The sequence below is a fragment of the Sminthopsis crassicaudata genome, chromosome X (genome assembly GCF_048593235.1).
Source record: "Sminthopsis crassicaudata isolate SCR6 chromosome X, ASM4859323v1, whole genome shotgun sequence".
NCBI lineage: Eukaryota > Metazoa > Chordata > Mammalia > Dasyuromorphia > Dasyuridae > Sminthopsis > Sminthopsis crassicaudata.
In genome coordinates, this window is record NC_133623.1 from 31,507,229 (window position 1) to 31,524,960 (window position 17,732).

The following is a 17,732-nucleotide window of genomic DNA, read 5'->3' on the forward strand; positions in this document are numbered from 1 at the left end:
CATAACCTGGCCCCTTCCTGATTCTCCAATCTCCTGCCAATCTCTTCCTCGATACACACCATTTGAACCAAGCACACAGGACTCACTGTTCTTCCTCTCCACGAACATTCCACCTCCTATCTCCAGGCCTTTGTACTGGCTATTCCACCTGTCTAGAATGCTCTCCCTCCCAGTCTCCCAACGTTTTTTGCTCCTCTCATTTGGTAGTGATATCCCTTTTATATGACATGTTATCTACTTTCATCTGTATTCATTTTGAGTATTATGACTTAACAGATATTTTCTCCCTCACTGGGATGTACATTCCTTTGCCTTTTCTTTATATATCCAGCTTTAAGCACAGTGTATTTATATCGTAAAATTTCATAGATTGATTGATTGGCTTCCTGTGTGACCCTGGGCAAATTTCTTCTCCTCCTTGGGGAACAGTATGCACTTTCTGTAAGATGAGGAGGATTGAATTAAATGGTCCTTAAGGCTCCATCCAGTTCAGAATCTAATCAAAAAGTGGTCAATAGCTCTGGTAAGACCCTGAACAAATCCAGTGAGCTATATGGTATGTAAAAGAAGTTGAATCATTTGCCCAATGTAATGAGAACTTGACTGACCTTATACCACACTTGCCTTTTCCAAGACAGGTGAAGACAACTTGCAAACATCCTTTCGGCACACAATCAGCATCATGTTTGTGGTTGAGAGACAGCTTGCACTGATCTGTTTCATGATTCGTGTCAACAATCTTAACAAATCTAAAGTTTTGGAGACAGCAAAGGCAACATAGGAGAGTAGCAGGAATCATCTCACTCTAAAACTCCTCCAAGAAGATATAGAAAATAGACCAGATCCTCATGGAGAAATTCAAGAAAAAGTCATAAGGAGTCATTTTCCCAGCAAAGGCCAGCAGAGAGATACAGAAAGGTCTGTGGACATTGAGAGTGGAGTCTGGCCAGGAATACACTATAGGGAGCACTTCTGGATAAGGAGAGTTGGTGCACCATGGAAAAAAGGGGACCCAGAGATCTAGCACAGAAGAGCATAAACTTTCATAGAGTGCTGGAACAGGTCACTGCTTACTGTTTACTACCCAGTTCTAATTCACAGATCCAGGGTAGTTTAAGAAGGGGATCGATCCCATGGACTGATATACTGGGGTAAGGAGCAATCACAGGCCCTAGGCTATGTAACAAGTGAGAGGAATAAGTTCTAAAACAAGTAGTAGCAGTATGGCTCAGATCCTCTCACTCCTAAAAGCAGAGCAAGATCTCAGTTTCAGCTTCTAGCCAAGTCTGAGGCCTGCAGAAGAATAACCAGGGCAGCAATTCTAGACCAGAGGAGAGTCTAATGTCCTTTCATTCTATGCCAGCTGGCTGATGGGGGCTGAATCTAGCAGCACTCCCAAATCTATATCAAGAACTTGCAAAGTTCAAATCAAAGGAACATCAATTAAGTCTTCTCCTGAATCAGATTGCTCTGGAAGCACTTAGGTCTCCAACCTAAGCTCTCTATGAGATCTTAGAATAACACAATATTCAGCAATTCAAGAAAACAGCATGAAGACTAGGACCAAAAAAAGTACACAGAGCCCAGCCCCAACTTCAAGTCCATACTCAGGAAGCAGGCTAGAAGAATGAGCAACCAAAAAAAGGAAAAAAAAAAAAAAAGGAATCCCACCATCAAAAGCTGTTTTAGAGAGAGGGATGCTCAAGACACAAACCCAGAAAAAGAGAATGGTTCTAAAACATCTACAAGCAAAGCCTCAAAGGGAAACACACTTTGAGCACAAATTCAACTGGAATTCCTGGAAGAAATAAAGGAAGGTCATAAAGAAAAGTTAAAAAGAAAAAAAAAGAATGTTTTTTTAATTAAATGAAAGCACTGAACGGGGAAAAATGGCAAAGAAATGAGAGCTATTGAAGAAAGAATGGAAAAAAGAATTACACCAAGTAACAGCTTGGCCCAAGACATGCAAAACCTCCGTTAAGCAATAAATTATTTGGAATTTAGAAGGGACCAAATAGAAGCCAAAGAAATAACAAGAAATGTTAAAAAATAAATAAAGTTAAAAGACTGAAAAAAATATTTTTTAAAAAGCATATCTTAGCAAAAAGAAAAACTGACCTAGAAAACAATCAAGAATAAAGGTCTCATTTCTAAAATATATGGAGAATTGACTCTAATTTATAAGAATTCAAGCCATTCTCCAATTGATAAGTGGTCAAAGGATATGAACAGATAATTTTCAGATGAAGAAATCAAAATCATTCCTAGTCATATGAAAACATGCTCTAAATCACTATTGATCAGAGAAATGCAAATTAAGACAACTCTGAGATACCACTACACACCTGTCAGATTGGCGAAGATGAAAGAAAAGACAATGAGGAGGGGATATAGGAAAACTGGAAGACTAATACATGTGGAGTTGTGAAGTGATCCAACCATTCTGGAGAGCAATTTGGAACTATGCCCAAAGGGAGATCAGACTGTGCACACCCTTTGATCCACCAGTGTCTCTACTGGGCCTGTATCCCAAAGAGAGCTTAAAAGAGGGAAAGGGACTTACATGTGCAAAAATGCTTGTGACAGCCCTTTGTGTAGTGGCAAGGAACTGGAAACTGAGTGGATGCCCATCAGTTGGGGAATGGCGGGATAAGTTGTGGTCTATCAATGTAATGGAACAATATTGTTCTATAAGGAATGATCGGCAGGATGATTTCAGAGAGACCTGGAGAGACTTATGTGAACTGATGGTAAGTGAAATGAGCAGAACCAGGAGATCACTGTACACGGCAACAGCAAGATTATATCATGCTCAGTTCTGATGGATGTGGCTCTTTCCAACAATGAGATGATTCCAATGATCTTGTGATGAAGAAAGCCATCTACACCCAGAGAGAGGACTGTGGGACTGAGTGTGGATCACAACATAGCATTCTCACTCTTTTTGTTGTTGTTTTCTTGCATTTTATTTTCTTGCTCATTTTTTTTCCTTTTTGATTTGATTTTTCTTGTACAGCAAGATAATTGTATGAATATGTATGCATATATTGGATTTAACATATTTTTACCATGTTTAACATATATTGGCTTACTTACTACCTAGGGAAGGGGGAAGGGGGGGGAAATTGGAACACAAGGTTTTGCAAGGGTAAATGTTGAAAAATTATCCATGTATATCTTTTGAAAATTAAAAAGCTTTAATTAAAAAAAGAGAGAGAAAACAATCAAGAACAAACTATTGAAGAATCATTGGAATATCTGAAAGCCACGACCAAAAAAAATCCAAAGAAACCCGGACATAAAATTTTAAGAAATCTTAAAAAAAAAAAAAATACCCAGATATCTTTGGGCCAGAGGAAAGTAGAAAAAGAAAGAATCCATTGGCCACCTCCTGAAAGAAGCCCCCAAATGAAATCTCCCAGGAACACAATAGCCAAAATCCAAAGCTTCCAGGTCAAAGAAAAATAAGCCAGAAGAAAGAATTAAAGCAACCAAGGAGCCACTCAGAATCACAATATAGCAGCTATCACTCATTTTTTTTTTCTTTCTGAGGCTGGGGTTAAGTGACTTACCCAGGATCACACAGCTAGGAAGTGTCAAGTGTCTGAGACCACATTTGAACTCAGGTCCTCCTGAATTCAGGGCTGGTGCTCTATCCACTGTGCCACTAGCTGCCCCCCAGCTATCACTATAAATAAATAGAGAGCTTAGAATGCAATATTCTAAAAGCAAATGATAGAAACTTACAACCAAGAATGACTTACCAAGCAAAACTGGGTATGATGGGGAGGAGCGGGGAGTGGACCTTTAATGAAATATTGAACTTTGGAGCATTCCTGATGAAAAGAGCACAGATGCAAACAAACAAACAAACAAACAAACAAACCTCACAATAACACAAAAACACCTCTGAAATTCCAACACACAAGTTAAGGGAATAATAAAACTAATGATAAAGTAAAAAACAAAGAAGTGATCTTAAAGGACAAAAGGAGGATATTCAGATGAGATGATATTTGCATTCCCTTTGTACCCTGTCATCAGGATCTCAGAAGGAGTCTAATTGAACAGAAGGCCTGGGAATGTGCTTTTAGGTATTAATCCTAAAAGGATAGAAAGAAAGGTGAAAAGGAATGCTCTGCCAGGAAAAGAAGAGGAAGGTTAGGAAAAACCATCGCTTATGATCAGAGTGTGCAAGGAAAAGTGTATATATATATATATATATATATATATATATATATATATATATATATATATATATATATATATATATGTATATATATACCAAGGAGGAAGAAGTGGAGGTAAGGACTAACACTTCAATGTCACTCCTGTCTAATCTGGCTAAAGGAGGAAATGATACTCAAACATAGGTGGGCAAAGAAATACATTTCCCTTAAAATAAGGAAAGGGGAGATGAGGGATTAAGAGGGAAGCCACATTAAAGAAGGGATTAGTCCTAAGCAACACAAACTCTAACGAAAAATGTACCATAAGATTTACAACTCCTTTTGAGGTGACAAAGAATGAAATCTTAAAGATAAAAAAACTATATATAAAAAACTGCTTTTGATGCAAATCTTTGCTAAGCCCTTTGCAGAAGTAAACGTACAATGAGGTACTCTCTCTCTCTCTCCCCCTCATGAGGCCTGTATCTCTGTTTCTGTGTGTGTCTTTCTGTCTCTGCTTCTCTCTGTGTCTGTGCGCCTGTCTCCTGTCTCTCTATATATATGTGTCTCTGTTTCTCTGTGAATGTCTGTCTCTTTCTCTTTCCCTATGTATATGTGTCTCTGATTCTCTGTGAATGTCTGTCTCTTTCTCTTTCCCTATGTATATGTGTCTCTCTGTTTCTCTGTGAATGTCTCTCTGTCTCTGTCTCTTTCTCTTTCCCTATGTGTATGTGTCTTTCTGTCTCTGTTTCTTTCTCTGTGTATATATGTCTCTCTGTGTGTGTCTCTGCCTCTCTATGTGTGTATTTCTTTGTCTGTTTCTCTGTCTCTTTCTCTATGTATATGTCTCTGTTTCTCTGTATGTGTCTCTCCATCTCTGTCTCTTTCTCTATGTATATGTGTCTCTCTGTTTCTCTGTGAATATCTGTCTCTTTCTCTTTCCCTATGTGTATTTCTTTGTCTCTGTTTCTCTCTGTCTCTTTCTCTATGTATATGTGTCTCTCTGTTTCTCTGTGAATATCTGTCTCTTTCTCTTTCCCTATGTGTATGTGCCTCTCTGTCTCTGTTTCTTTCTCTGTGTATATATGTCTCTTTGTGTCTGTCTCTGCCTCTCTATGTGTGTATTTCTTTGTCTCTGTTTCTCTGTCTCTTTCTCTATGTATGTCTCTGTTTCTCTATATGTGTCTCTCCATCTCTGTCTCTTTCTCTATGTATATGTGTCTCTCTGTTTCTCTGTGAATGTCTGTCTCTTTCTCTTTCCCTATGTGTATGTGCCTCTCTGTCTCTGTTTCTTTCTCTGTGTATATATGTCTCTTTGTGTCTGTCTCTGCCTCTCTATGTGTGTATTTCTTTGTCTCTGTTTCTCTGTCTGTTTCTCTTTCCCTATGTGTATGTGTCTCTCTGTTTCTTTCTTTCTCTGTGTGTGTGAGTGTATGTGTCTCTCCATCTCTGTCTCTTTCTCTATGTATATGTGTCTCTATTTCTCTGTGAATGTCTGTCTCTTTCTCTTTCCCTATGTGTATTTCTTTGTCTTTCTCTGTCTGTCTCTTTCTCTATGTATGTCTCTGTTTCTCTATATGTGTCTCTCCATCTCTGTCTCTTTCTCTATGTATATGTGTCTCTCTGTTTCTCTGTGAATGTCTGTCTCTTTCTCTTTCCCTATGTGTATTTCTTTGTCTCTGTTTCTCTCTGTCTCTTTCTCTATGTATATGTGTCTCTCTGTTTCTCTGTGAATATCTGTCTCTTTCTCTTTCCCTATGTGTATGTGCCTCTCTGTCTCTGTTTCTTTCTCTGTGTATATATGTCTCTTTGTGTCTGTCTCTGCCTCTCTATGTGTGTATTTCTTTGTCTCTGTTTCTCTGTCTCTTTCTCTTTCCCTATGTGTATGTGCCTCTCTGTCTCTGTTTCTTTCTGTGTATTTATGTCTCTGTGTGTGTGTGTCTCTGCCTCTCTATGTGTGTATTTCTTTGTCTCTGTTTCTCTGTCTGTCTCTTTCTCTATGTATGTGTCTCTGTTTCTCTATATGTGTCTCTCCATCTCTTTTTCTTTCTCTATGTATATGTGTCTCTCTATTTCTCTGTGAATGTCTCTCTGTCTCTTTCTCTTTCCCTATGTGTATGTGTCTTTCTGTCTCTGTTTCTTTCTCTGTGTATATATGTCTCTCTGTGTGTGTCTCTGCCTCTCTATGTGTGTATTTCTTTGTCTGTTTCTCTCTTTCTCTATGTATGTCTCTGTTTCTCTATATGTGTCTCTCCATCTCTGTCTCTTTCTCTATGTATATGTGTCTCTCTGTTTCTCTGTGAATGTCTGTCTCTTTCTCTTTCCCTATGTATATGTGTCTCTGATTCTCTGTGAATGTCTGTCTCTTTCTCTTTCCCTATGTATATGTGTCTCTCTGTTTCTCTGTGAATGTCTCTCTGTCTCTTTCTCTTTCCCTATGTGTATGTGTCTTTCTGTCTCTGTTTCTTTCTCTGTGTATATATGTCTCTCTGTGTGTGTCTCTGCCTCTCTATGTGTGTATTTCTTTGTCTGTTTCTCTGTCTCTTTCTCTATGTATGTCTCTGTTTCTCTATATGTGTCTCTCCATCTCTGTCTCTTTCTCTATGTATATGTGTCTCTCTGTTTCTCGGTGAATGTCTGTCTCTTTCTCTTTCCCTATGTGTATGTGCCTCTCTGTCTCTGTTTCTTTCTCTGTGTATATATGTCTCTTTGTGTCTGTCTCTTCCTCTCTATGTGTGTATTTCTTTGTCTCTCTGTCTCTGTCTCTTTCTCTTTCCCTATGTATATGTGTCTCTCTGTTTCTCTGTGAATGTCTCTCTGTCTCTTTCTCTTTCCCTATGTGTATGTGTCTTTCTGTCTCTGTTTCTTTCTCTGTGTATATATGTCTCTCTGTGTCTGTCTCTGCCTCTCTATGTGTGTATTTCTTTGTCTGTTTCTCTGTCTCTTTCTCTATGTATGTCTCTGTTTCTCTATATGTGTCTCTCCATCTCTGTCTCTTTCTCTATGTATATGTGTCTCTCTGTTTCTCTGTGAATGTCTGTCTCTTTCTCTTTCCCTATGTGTATGTGCCTCTCTGTCTCTGTTTCTTTCTCTGTGTATATATGTCTCTTTGTGTCTGTCTCTGCCTCTCTATGTGTGTATTTCTTTGTCTCTGTTTCTCTGTCTCTTTCTCTTTCCCTATGTGTATGTGCCTCTCTGTCTCTGTTTCTTTCTGTGTATTTATGTCTCTGTGTGTGTGTGTCTCTGCCTCTCTATGTGTGTATTTCTTTGTCTCTGTTTCTCTGTCTGTCTCTTTCTCTATGTATGTGTCTCTGTTTCTCTATATGTGTCTCTCCATCTCTTTTTCTTTCTCTATGTATATGTGTCTCTCTATTTCTCTGTGAATGTCTCTCTGTCTCTTTCTCTTTCCCTATGTGTATGTGTCTTTCTGTCTCTGTTTCTTTCTCTGTGTATATATGTCTCTCTGTGTGTGTCTCTGCCTCTCTATGTGTGTATTTCTTTGTCTGTTTCTCTCTTTCTCTATGTATGTCTCTGTTTCTCTATATGTGTCTCTCCATCTCTGTCTCTTTCTCTATGTATATGTGTCTCTCTGTTTCTCTGTGAATGTCTGTCTCTTTCTCTTTCCCTATGTATATGTGTCTCTGATTCTCTGTGAATGTCTGTCTCTTTCTCTTTCCCTATGTATATGTGTCTCTCTGTTTCTCTGTGAATGTCTCTCTGTCTCTTTCTCTTTCCCTATGTGTATGTGTCTTTCTGTCTCTGTTTCTTTCTCTGTGTATATATGTCTCTCTGTGTGTGTCTCTGCCTCTCTATGTGTGTATTTCTTTGTCTGTTTCTCTGTCTCTTTCTCTATGTATGTCTCTGTTTCTCTATATGTGTCTCTCCATCTCTGTCTCTTTCTCTATGTATATGTGTCTCTCTGTTTCTCTGTGAATGTCTGTCTCTTTCTCTTTCCCTATGTGTATGTGCCTCTCTGTCTCTGTTTCTTTCTGTGTATTTATGTCTCTGTGTGTGTGTGTCTCTGCCTCTCTATGTGTGTATTTCTTTGTCTCTGTTTCTCTGTCTGTCTCTTTCTCTATGTATGTGTCTCTGTTTCTCTATATGTGTCTCTCCATCTCTTTTTCTTTCTCTATGTATATGTGTCTCTCTATTTCTCTGTGAATGTCTCTCTGTCTCTTTCTCTTTCCCTATGTGTATGTGTCTTTCTGTCTCTGTTTCTTTCTCTGTGTATATATGTCTCTCTGTGTCTGTCTCTGCCTCTCTATGTGTGTATTTCTTTGTCTGTTTCTCTGTCTCTTTCTCTATGTATGTCTCTGTTTCTCTGTATGTGTCTCTCCATCTCTGTCTCTTTCTCTATGTATATGTGTCTCTCTGTTTCTCTGTGAATGTCTGTCTCTTTCTCTTTCCCTATGTGTATGTGCCTCTCTGTCTCTGTTTCTTTCTCTGTGTATATATGTCTCTTTGTGTCTGTCTCTGCCTCTCTATGTGTGTATTTCTTTGTCTCTGTTTCTCTGTCTCTTTCTCTTTCCCTATGTGTATGTGCCTCTCTGTCTCTGTTTCTTTCTGTGTATTTATGTCTCTGTGTGTGTGTGTCTCTGCCTCTCTATGTGTGTATTTCTTTGTCTCTGTTTCTCTGTCTGTCTCTTTCTCTATGTATGTGTCTCTGTTTCTCTATATGTGTCTCTCCATCTCTTTTTCTTTCTCTATGTATATGTGTCTCTCTGTTTCTCTGTGAATGTCTCTCTGTCTCTTTCTCTTTCCCTATGTGTATGTGTCTTTCTGTCTCTGTTTCTTTCTCTGTGTATATATGTCTCTCTGTGTGTGTCTCTGCCTCTCTATGTGTGTATTTCTTTGTCTGTTTCTCTCTTTCTCTATGTATGTCTCTGTTTCTCTATATGTGTCTCTCCATCTCTGTCTCTTTCTCTATGTATATGTGTCTCTCTGTTTCTCTGTGAATGTCTGTCTCTTTCTCTTTCCCTATGTATATGTGTCTCTGATTCTCTGTGAATGTCTGTCTCTTTCTCTTTCCCTATGTATATGTGTCTCTCTGTTTCTCTGTGAATGTCTCTCTGTCTCTTTCTCTTTCCCTATGTGTATGTGTCTTTCTGTCTCTGTTTCTTTCTCTGTGTATATATGTCTCTCTGTGTGTGTCTCTGCCTCTCTATGTGTGTATTTCTTTGTCTGTTTCTCTGTCTCTTTCTCTATGTATGTCTCTGTTTCTCTATATGTGTCTCTCCATCTCTGTCTCTTTCTCTATGTATATGTGTCTCTCTGTTTCTCTGTGAATGTCTGTCTCTTTCTCTTTCCCTATGTGTATGTGCCTCTCTGTCTCTGTTTCTTTCTGTGTATTTATGTCTCTGTGTGTGTGTGTCTCTGCCTCTCTATGTGTGTATTTCTTTGTCTCTGTTTCTCTGTCTGTCTCTTTCTCTATGTATGTGTCTCTGTTTCTCTATATGTGTCTCTCCATCTCTTTTTCTTTCTCTATGTATATGTGTCTCTCTATTTCTCTGTGAATGTCTCTCTGTCTCTTTCTCTTTCCCTATGTGTATGTGTCTTTCTGTCTCTGTTTCTTTCTCTGTGTATATATGTCTCTCTGTGTGTGTCTCTGCCTCTCTATGTGTGTATTTCTTTGTCTGTTTCTCTGTCTCTTTCTCTATGTATGTCTCTGTTTCTCTATATGTGTCTCTCCATCTCTGTCTCTTTCTCTATGTATGTCTCTGTTTCTCTATATGTGTCTCTCCATCTCTGTCTCTTTCTCTATGTATATGTGTCTCTCTGTTTCTCTGTGAATGTCTCTCTGTCTCTTTCTCTTTCCCTTTCCCTATGTGTATGTGCCTCTCTGTCTCTGTTTCTTTCTGTGTATTTATGTCTGTGTGTGTGTGTGTCTCTGCCTCTCTATGTGTGTATTTCTTTGTCTCTATTTCTCTGTCTGTCTCTTTCTCTATGTATATGTCTCTGTTTCTCTATATGTGTCTCTCCATCTCTGTCTCTTTCTCTATGTATATGTGTCTCTCTGTTTCTCTGTGAATGTCTGTCTCTTTCTCTTTCCCTATGTGTATGTGTCTCTCTGTTTCTGTTTCTTTCTGTGTGTGTGTGTGTATTTGTCTCTGTTTCTCCGTCTCTTTCTCTATGTATATGTCTCTGTTTCTCTATATGTGTCTCTCCATCTCTTTCTCTATGTATATGTGTCTCTCTGTTTCTCTGTGAATGTCTGTCTCTTTCTCTTTCCCTATGTGTATGTGTCTCTCTGTTTCTGTTTCTTTCTCTGTGTGTGTGTGTGTGTGTGTGTATTTGTCTCTGTTTCTCTGTCTCTTTCTCTACGTATATATGTCTTTCTGTTTCTCTGTGAATGTCTCTCTGTCTCTTTTCCTAAGTCAAAGGGCCTCATGGCACATTCCTTTAATGGATTCTTCCAAACTCCTTTCCCTGGGAATGAAAACCCAATTGCTCTCCCAACTCTACTTCATATTTGCCATTCTTGGTGCTCCTTTTACCTCTTCATTCTGTTTGTAACCTCTTCTAAATAAACCTACCTTTTGCCAAAGAGGATGGTCATTGTGAATTTGTCATATGTTCATTTAGAATGAGGAGTTGCTAAAATAACCTCATCACAGGTAGAAAGAGAGGGACAGAGGGAGGGAAGAAGGGAGAGAGAAAGAGGAAATTGGCTGTCTTGTCTTCCCCATGGGACAACAGGAAGCCTCTTGAAAAATGGGTGGGAAAAACTGCAGTGAGCAACAATGGCCAGTAGGTGATAGCAGAGAGCTAAATGGACAAATCCCAGCCCCAGCCCATATGCAAAGGAAAGCCCCTGGGGCACTCCAACCCAGCCTCTCCTTGGTGTCCTCCGGGCCCCACACAGAGCAGCAGCTGCTGCACCAGGCAGAGCCCACCCCAAAAGCCTGGGAAGAGGGCTGGGGCCAGAGTCACAGCAAGGAGTTCAAATCCCAGCTCTCCCTCTTACTTCCTGGGTGACCTTGGGCTGCTCATCTGTAAGATGAGGACATGTTGAATTCAAGAGGCCTAGGAGATATCTGTGGAGTTTGAAGTGTCTGATGGGTAATTGTTTGATATGAAAACACACACACACACACACACACACACACACACACACACACACAGAAAGCTATTGCAATACAATTGGTTTCCGTTTGTATCTTATGTATTTTATTTTATGCGTTGAGAAGCATGAGCTCTGGGAAAGGGGCGGACAGCCTTTGGGCAATTACCTAAAGGGCCCATGACCCAAAAACCAGCTGGCTAGCCCTGCCCAGATGAAGTCTTCCAACCCTGGAATCTCTGTTCCCGGGATAACTTCTCTAGGCTGTGGCAGCAGCAGCTGGCACCTTGTCTATAGCACCTGAGAGTGAGACCCCAACTGCTGCTCAAGTAGCAGTACCTCTACAAAGAAAGGCAAACAGCAGTCTCTGCTCTCCAGAAGCCCTCAGGCTTCCCACGGAAGACCAGATGCAAACAGGACATCCACAGGAGAGAATGGAGAAGAAGGGAGAGAGAAAAAGAGGCCCAGTTGGGCTGTTACGTGATCCCAGATGGGACAAACAGGAAGCCTCTTGGAATAAGGGGGGAGGGGGGAGGAATTGCAGTGAGCAACCATGGCAGTAGGTAACAGCAGAGAGCTAAATGGTCAAATCCACGGAGAAGGCACTAGAATCATGGAGCTTCAGGAAAGGCTCCTTCCTGGCAGAAGATGCAACTTTAGTTGAGATTCATAGGAAGGCCCAAGGCTGAGCTGAGCAGGGCAAGAGTGCCAGGAGCAGGGAAAGGCCACTTTTGTTTCAAAACTTGAAGTGTCCTCCGGAAAGAACAGTAAGGAGCTCAGAGACAGACCCAGTCGTAAAGGGCTTTATCTGCCAATCGGGGGATTTTCTGTTTGATCCTGGCAGTCCTAGGGTTCTACTGGAATCGACTGAATGGGGTTGGGGAGCACTTTGAGAGTCAGACCTGTACTTTAGGAAGTTCAATCTGCTGAGTGGAGGTTGCTGAGATTAAGGTAGGAAAAGGGGGAGACAGGGAAGGAGAATAAACAGCAACCTATTACCATAGTCCAGGAATGAGATGATACCAGGTGGCTGCAGTGTCAGAGGAGAGCAGAGCTTTATAAATAAGATGGTGTGAGGGCTGGGGGAGGGGGCGAGGTGAGAAACAGTGAGGGGGGTGGGATCTCCATTGTGAGGCTGGATGCCTGGGAACAGGGTGGTTCCCTAAACAATAAAAGGAGAGTTTAGGAAGAGGAGAGGTTTTCAGGGAGGACTAGAAGAAAATAAATTCCAATTTGCACAGGTTGAATTGACAGTATCTATGGGACATTCGGTTTCAGGTGTCTAATAGGTTGGCGGTTGGGAGAGAGTTTGGGGCTGCACAATTGGACTTGAGAATCAGCTACATAGAGATGATCATTGAAAACATGTGAGCTGTGAATTCACCAACTGAAAGGATATAGAAGGTCAACTCACGCCCAGAAAATTAGCAATGACCAAAAAATGGAAATAGTCAATATTGGAAGGGCTGTGGAATGCTACAAACATGTTGTCCGTGGGGCTGTGAACGGACACAACCGCTTCGGAAGGCAATTTGGAATCGAGGGAATAAAGTGATTGATGTGTCGATGATACCTGAACCGGAAACCCATTACTGGGATCGTGCCCCAAGGAAACTATATATAAGGAGAAAGCAAACACCAAAATCTTGATAGTAACACTTTGGGTGATAACAAAAAATTAGAAATAAAGTAGGCACCCAGAGGATGGGGAATGCCAAACAAAATGGTACATGAACGAAATGGAATGTCACTATGCTACAAGAAATGATAAGTCGGATGAATACAGAGAAATAGAAAGAGCTACATGGAAAGAGCTACATGAATTGATCCAGAGTAAAATAAGCGGCACCAACAAAACAAAATACACAATGAATACTACGATGCAAACAAAGAACAACCACATACTAAGTGAGTGTCAGAAAAATCATAAAAATCAAGCAGGATTCAAACGAAGAGATGGAAGAAGTCCTCAACCCATCCCTCCGCAGAGTTGAGGTGCCCACTGGCATCAGATGGCACACTTTTTGTTAGATAATGTATGTTAGTGCTCATTTTTTTTCCTCTTTTAAAAAAATACCATTTGTTATATGGGACAGCTCTCTGGGAAGGGAAGGGATGCAGAGAATAACAGTGATGATGTAAGAAAGAGAAGACATCAACACAAACTTATTACAAATAAAGAAACAGAACAGGGAAGAGAGAAGAGGGTCCAGAACAGGATCTTGGGGGACACTCCCACAGTGATCAGCATGACCTGAATGAAGATCCAGCAACGGAGTCAGAGGAGGAGTGGTCAGAGAGGTAGGAGGAGAACCAGGAGAGAGCAGTGTCACGAAAACCTAGAGAGAAGAGAGCATCAAGAAGAGAGTGATCAATAGCATCAAACTTCGCAGGATCGGCAGAAGTCATTTACTTGACTATGCTTTTCTGAAGCTAAATGAGATTCTGGCCCCTCTTCAATCCCCAGGCCCTCTGGGGCCTTGGGAAGCTCCCTTCACCTGTGCAATTACACCCTCTTCCCTGGCCCTCCACACTCCAAACCTCTCTGGGCCTCTCATCTATAAAATGAACAGGGTAGACTAAAGGGTCTCCAAAGTCCCTTCCACCTCTAGGCCTCTGGTGGGTGGCAAGCATTAGCTGGGAATAGACTCACAGAATCTTGGCAGATCAATGGAAGTCATTCATCTCCTGGGGAAGAAGGGAACCAGACTCCTAGGTCAAGGTTCCCTCCCCAGCTTTTTCAAATAGTCCCTTCAAGCACCTTCTCTTCCCTGGCTAGGGTTCCTAACCACTCTAAAATTACTTTGTATTTACTTACCAGAAGGAAATTTGTTTCACCAAAATTGAATATAAGCTCCCTGGGGACAGGCATATTTTATTCATTCATTCATTTAGTTTCTGAATTTCCAAAGCCTAGGAAAAGTGTCTGGGGCATAGAAAGCTCTACATAAATGTTTTTGAATTGATTTAAATGAGAAGGAAGGACAAAGGACTCACCACTCAGGCTGGGAGTCCTAAAACTCAGTGGATGTTCCCAGGGCCCTCACTTAAAAACTCCAGTATTTCGGGGGAAGGAAACTGTAAGGAGCAGTTGCCAGGAGCTGTTCAGAGCTGAAGTTCTTGCAAAGATGAGGAACCATGCAGAGAGAAGCAGCACCTCTCGTCGCCCCATCTTGAACCCTTGATGAAGTAATTCAACTTCACACTATATTCTACTCTTCAATCCCTTGCTCCCCTTGGCCGATGACCAATCAGACTTTGTCAAAAACCCAGTCCCAAATTATACCCTCCCCTACCCCCCATGTGCTGTTCACTGGTGCTGGGGGGAAATCTCAAAACCACGCTGCCTGATTCCACTCTCAGAGGATGGGCCCCATCCCCAGTGGGCCATGATGACCCTGTGGGGCCATCCTTTCACTCCTACCCAGTAGATTCCCTGGCCTCCTCACCACAGCAACAATTCCAAACCTTTCCTTCTCTCCTTGGGCCCCCACACCACTCCCTACCCACCCCAGCCTCTGTGCTGAGGACTTTGCCTCATCTGTTCTCTTTACCAGTAGCACTCATAGATGGGACAGCTCCCAGGCTGGGATTTTCAACTTACTCGGGGGACATCATAGGAGTGTCCACTGAAAACTGGAAGGGACTTGAGGGGTCATAGGATTTGACTCCTGGTTTTATAAATGAGGAAACTAAAACCTAGTTAGAAGTGACTTTCCAAGGTTGCCCTTAATGGATGGGAGGGACAAGGGGTGAACTTAGGCCCTTGAGCCTAAATCCAGCATCTTGTCCACTGTACCACACTGGGACCCATGGAATAGGACTGGAGATCCATGGAGACATCCCCTCGTCCTTGCCTTGCCTGTGAATCTTGAGGACCAACGGAAGGAGCCATGAGGAATGGTGCCATGAGAAATTACAGGAGACAGGAAATAAGATCGGGTATGGAAGTCATCCTGAGCCTCTGGTGCCTTTGACCAGCAAAGAGCTGAAGATCAAGAAATAGGTCTCTTTCCGTATCTCCTTTCCTCTGCCTAGGGCTTTCCTCCAGCAGAACAATTGCAAATGGAGATACTGTCTCATCATACTGAGAAATCTCATGAAAACAACTTCCAGGTTTCTTGAGTAGGGGCTAAGAGTCAGGAGAATGGATAAAATCTTACAAAATATCCTTTAACAAATTCAAATTATGCAAATAAAATGACTAAAATGCTCATACCCTTGGAACCAGAGATTCCACCATCAGACATATATTCCAAGGAGGTCAAAGATAAAATGAAAGGGCCCACATTCTCCAAATTATTTTTTTAGCAGCTCTTGTTCTGAGGAGAAAAAGCAGATGCCCATCAACTGGTGGACAGCTCAACAGATATTGTTGTATGAATGTGATGGAATGATACTGTGAAGTGACCCACATGATAACTACAGAGTTTTACAAGACCTAGATGAACTGATGTAGAGGGAAAGAAATGAGGCCAAGAAAACAACACACGTGATTATTACAAAAATAAACATAACGAGCACAACGAAATCAAGAGTGAGACTTGTAAAACTACAAACAAACGTGGCCCTAGACAGAGGATATGAGAAGCCATTTCCATACCACTCCTGTACATAGAAAGTCCTTGGCTTAGTCATTCAACCATTGGCCCCTTCCAACCTTTCCAGATGTTCCATTGTTTTTGACCCAGCTACACTGTCTCACACAGGATCCTCCATTTCCCATCTCCAGGCCTTTGCACTGGCTGTTCCTCAAGTCTGGAACGCTCTCCCTCTCAACCTCTGTTTCTTAGAATTTTTGCTTAATACTCATTTTAAATGTCACTTCTTCCAGGAAGTCTTTCCTGGTCCTCATGCCTGGTAATGGCATCTAATTCTCCATCTATTTCCATCTGTTTTTATCCTATATCTTCTGGCATATATATTTTATTTTTTCCCCCTACCCACTGAAATGTAAGATCCTTGAGACAGGCACTTGTTTTGCTTTTATTTTTTATGCCCAACATTTCGTACAATGCTTGACATAGTAAATTAAAAAAAATATATATCTGCCTGTTGATTGATTAAACCTTAGGCATCCTCTGCCCATTTCTAGAGATAAGAAAATGAGGAGGAAGTAGAAAAGATGGCCTCTACCATCTCTTCCAAAATCGCTGCTCCTAAGTCAAGCCCCTACTGAGTCACCTGAGCCCGAGTCTCACTGTCACCTCCAGGGGGAATGGGGTCCCCTGGTTTCAATGGCCTATATGACTCTTCTTACCTGGCAGAGCTCACTCCTCAGGTCCTGGGTGCCTTCTTTCTTGCCTGCATGACGATAGGCCAAGTGTTTCTTCTTGATGGCCAGCCATTCTTCCCATTCTGGGTTAGCCTTTTTCCTCTTCATAGAAAAAACACTCAACCGAAACTGTGATTCCAGTTCTTGGAATAACTTGTCCTATAAGCTTTGGCAAGTCACTCATGGCTGGTTTCTTTATCTGTCAAAATGAATGAAATGGAGTACTTTAATTTCTTTTTTTCCAAAATTTTCAATTGTATTTTCTTTTCCAAATACATTTAATTTTCAACATCTGTTTTTGTAAGACTTTGTGTTCCAAATTTTTCTCCCTCCCTTCCTTACTTTCCCCTCCCCAAGACAGCAAGCAATCTGATATAGGTTAAAAATATGCAATTCTTTTCAACGTATTTTCATGTTTGTCATGTTTGGAGTTCTTTATTTGCAGCAAAAATGTATTCAATATCTCTTACTAGCTATGCCCTGTGCAGGGCATTAAAAATACAAAAACCGAAATGAAATGTCCAGGCCTCGAGGAGAACACTGCTCTATCATTTTGTTTCTGACATTTCACCGGATCCAAAAACCAATTCAGTTGAACCACTGGAGCTCAACTGGAAGAAATGGCAAGAGGACCCTCCCTTCCCTCATGATCTTAAGGCATGTGTTAAGTCCTTTCCACAGCCCTTCCTCTCTGTCCCTCCCCGCCATCAAATCTCCACATATGGACACTTGAGGTAAGGCCTCAGTATTCTATCCCTGGATGTAGCTCAGGTCTGCCTCCCCCCCCCCCAACAGCTCTGAGTCAATGGAAATGTATTAATTCTGGGAGATGGAAAACAAGGAGCCTCTGCTAAGAAACAGGGTGGGCTTTAGGGACCAATAAGTGGGCTTTGCCCAGTTTTGACTAGTGAGTAAATGGAAGAATTACCCTGGAAATTTTAGTGATGTGAAAAGTCAGGACAAGGTGTGTTTTTTCAGCATTTGGGGGAAATGACTGAGAAACTGATGGATATCATTTGGCATTTTCTCTTTCCTGTGCTGGACAATGCCTAGGAGTGAAGGACATTAGAGCTGGAAGGATCAATAGCCGTCATCGGGTGTAACACAAATAAAATGCGGCCCACAAGAGAGAAGGTCCCAGGTCCCAGGCCTGCAGAGTCACAGGGGCCCTGGCCTGGGGCTCATAGGGAAGGTTGGAGGGGTTCTCGAGTGGGGAGCCACAGGGAAA

The 17,732-nt window shown here is 41.4% G+C and overlaps 1 protein-coding gene across 3 annotated transcripts in view; it reads right to left on the reverse strand.

Moving 5' to 3' along the window:
- Positions 1-5,465: 5,465 nt before the first annotated feature.
- Positions 5,466-17,732, reverse strand: part of HMGB3 (high mobility group box 3) — a 53,517-nt gene continuing 41,250 nt past the window's right edge. Inside the window, exons 5-6 of one of the 3 annotated variants that reach the window (XR_012484131.1) lie at positions 16,490-16,703; positions 5,466-13,568 (exon numbers count right to left, since the gene is read on the reverse strand). Coding sequence is in view for 1 of the 3 variants with exons in the window: in XM_074278115.1 (XP_074134216.1) it covers positions 16,593-16,703 (111 nt within the window). In the remaining 2 variants the exon portion in view is untranslated. Of the gene's footprint in view, positions 16,704-17,732 lie in introns of all 3 variants that reach the window. The other 2 variants (XR_012484132.1, XM_074278115.1) reach the window with 2 other exon arrangements.